Source organism: Gavialis gangeticus, unplaced genomic scaffold (genome assembly GCF_001723915.1).
Source record: "Gavialis gangeticus isolate Ggan-Ray unplaced genomic scaffold, GavGan_comp1, whole genome shotgun sequence".
Lineage (NCBI taxonomy): Eukaryota > Metazoa > Chordata > Crocodylia > Gavialidae > Gavialis > Gavialis gangeticus.
In genome coordinates this window covers 22,538,437-22,541,435 of record NW_017729030.1, presented here as the reverse complement: position 1 = coordinate 22,541,435, position 2,999 = coordinate 22,538,437, and the positions used below count along the sequence as shown (strand labels likewise).

The 2,999-nt window shown below is 51.4% G+C and overlaps 1 protein-coding gene across 1 annotated transcript in view; it reads right to left on the bottom strand.

The window, feature by feature from the left end:
* Positions 1-804, bottom strand: part of METTL14 (methyltransferase like 14) — a 53,504-nt gene extending 52,700 nt beyond the window's left edge. Inside the window, exon 1 of the mRNA XM_019522027.1 lies at positions 649-804. Coding sequence (XP_019377572.1) covers positions 649-720 — 72 coding nt within the window. The 5' untranslated portion in view covers positions 721-804. The remainder of the gene's footprint in view (positions 1-648) is intronic.
* Between the last annotated feature and the right edge of the window lie 2,195 nt (positions 805-2,999).

Below are 2,999 nucleotides of genomic sequence, written 5' to 3'. Positions count from 1 at the left end.
ATATAGATATATCTATAAATATATATATATATATATATATATATCCACACATTGGTATCTACATATAGAGATGTATAGATATCTACATACATAGATGTAGACAAAGACAGACCTACAGAATATATAACTGAAAGATAAAGGTGAAAATCTGAATAAAGCATCTGCCACTCAAACTCTGGACACGACACACCTTGGTTACACTTGACTACACCACATTCATGGCTACACTGACATACAAGACCAGGAACCCATTCCTAAAATGCTGCTGAACCAACGCAGCACTGGAGACCCCACATGCTATTGAAGGCGCGCTGGGTACCAACCACCAAGTCATGGCGCATCTATTGTGCAATGACTTCATGACTGAATCTGCAAAGTCGCCTGCGTTCAGTGGTGGTTTAGGAACGGGCTCCCCATCATGTCTGTCAGCACATGCTTGGTGCAGGGACAGGCAGGTGGAAACGCGCCATAGCTGTAACGTCGGCCAGGGGAGCCGAGCCGAGCCGAGCCGAGCCGGGCCGGGCCGGGCCGGGCCCCGCCCTCTCCCAGCGCAGCCGGCAGCCTCGCTCTCTTTCCCCGGGGAGGCTGGAACGTTGGGCGCTCTCCGGCGGGGGAGAAGGATCTTATCCCGTCCCGGCTGAGAGATACCTGCTGGGCCAGGAGCTGCCGCCGCAACTTCTGCCGCTCCCGGATCTCCTGCAAGCGGCTATTCATCGCCATGCCACTCAAGCCGGCGCCGCCCCACCGTCGGCGCCTGCTTCAGACGTCACTTCCGCTGCCGTTTCCAGGCTTGAAGCGGCTGCCTGTCTACGCCGGTCACGTGATCCTAGCTCGTTGCCACAGTGGCCATTTTTACCGAGGGCAAAAGAGGCGGTTGCGCATGTGCGGAGGCGGCCGAAGCTCATGCTGAGGCAGGACGAGGGGGTGCGGAGAGTCGGGCGTGGGGTTGCGGTTTGACCTTGACCCTGACGCGCTGACAGTGAAAGAGAAGCTTAGGATAGGGCAGGGGCTGCAGTGCTCTGTTATTTACTTGAGGATCAAAGCCAAACCACACCAAGCCCTTGTCCTGGGTTGTGCTAGATGATAGATAGACAAGGTTCTTTGGGTGAATCGGATATCTTTTATTAGACCAACTTAAATAGTTGGAAAAAAATGTTTTAGCCAGCTTTCGGCTTTAAAACCCCCTTGGCAGGCTGAGGAAGTCTTTGTGTGCTCTTCAGATAAAGTTTAAAAAAAACAGAACCCCTCCCACCCCCAAAAATAACATGACAAAGTAGGCAAGACATAGTCAAACGCCAGCGCCTTGTCCACAGTGTTCAACATCCGTCTCTTATTGAGCATCGTAAAACACGACCTGGCCCCTTGGCCTCCAATACTTTGCTTTCGGTCTCGGCCGGGGTGCGAATTACTGGGGAGCTCGGGGGGGCTGAGCCCCCCCATAAGAGATGAAAGCCCACCTGTAAGATTTGAAAATCATAACCTGGGGGGAGCCTCCAGATTGCTCCTTCACTTAGGTGGACTCACTAATCAATGAACCGGATTAATTTTTTTTTTTCTTTTGCAGAACCCCCCGAAGAGTCAAATTGTACTTCGAACCCCAGTTGCAGCTATACCTCAGTTATGGTTTTCTAGCTGCAGCTGCAAAAGAGTTGGCAGGTCTGGGACAGAAGAGAGGCGGGTGCCAGGAAGGGCTGACAGAGGACTAACCAGCAGGAGAAAGGGTGGTTGAGAGAGTGGCATGGAGAAAGCATTGCAATGGAGAGAGGGCCCTTAGCACCTGTGAAGCAGAGAGAGGAATGAGAGGAACGAGTTATTATAATGAGCACCCTGAGGTGCCCAACGGGTCCCTTGACCCAGCCTGAACACATCATGTGTCCCAGCTGGGCCTTGCATCTGAGCCCCACTCCCACACTTCTTCAGCACTGTCCTGCAGTGATGCAGTCTCCCTACATCGCAGCATGGGAGTAGGCACAGGCCCACAGCACCATGCCTGAATCCATGTGTGGTGAGCCCATGGTGTACAGCCCACACGCTGTATGTTCCTCACTTGTTGACTGTGCAAGCAAATACCATGAGGTCCCAAGCTGCCGCCTGCATTTTGTAGTGTAAAGGCAGAGTAGATGTGCATCTTTATAGACTAAATAATACAGAGAAAGAGAGAGCATGAGCTTTCATGAACTCAAGTTCACTTCACCGGAGGTGACCAACCCCTTTACAGGCATAGCAGCTGAATGCACAAATCATGAAGCATGCAGCATCTCTCAACCTCGTGGTCTAGTTTGTAACTTAATTGTTCTCCCATTTACTGTGCACTGCACAGGAGCTACCTAGTTTGGAAGTCACGTCCTCCCTTTAACTCAGGGGTGTCAAAATGATCTAGCCCAGCAGGCCGGATGAAGGGCACGGGGCCTGCCCTATGGGCTAGATTGGGTCCACAGACCCTCCCTGCATACCAGATCCAGTGCACAGGGCAGGGAAGAATAATTAGAAGTTTAAATACAGAATGGGGGATAACTGGGTGATAGCATGGCTGGAAAGGATCTTGGGGTTTTAGTGGATCACAGACTGAACATGAGCCAGCTATGTGATGCAGTCACAAAAAAGCAAGATGTTGCAGTGCATTAATGGGAGTATTAGATGCAAGACACAGGAGGTGACAGTGCTATTCTACTTGGCACTGGTTAGGCCTTATATAGAGTACTGTGTGCAGTTCTGAGCTCATAGATTCATAGATTAAGGGTCGGAAGGGACCTAGTAGATCTTCTAGCCCGACCCCCCGCCAGGGCGGGAGAACAACAAAAAACCCCAAAAAGAGAAACGGGACTCAAACGAGTCCAGCCAGGTAGGCATCCAGCCTCTTCTTAAAGACCCCCAGGGTAGGGGCCAGCACCACTTCCCTTGGAAGTTGGTTCCAGCTCCTAGCCGCCCTAACTGTGAAGTAGTTTTTGCGGATGTCCAATCTATACCTCCTCTCCATCAACTTGTGCCCATTACTCCTT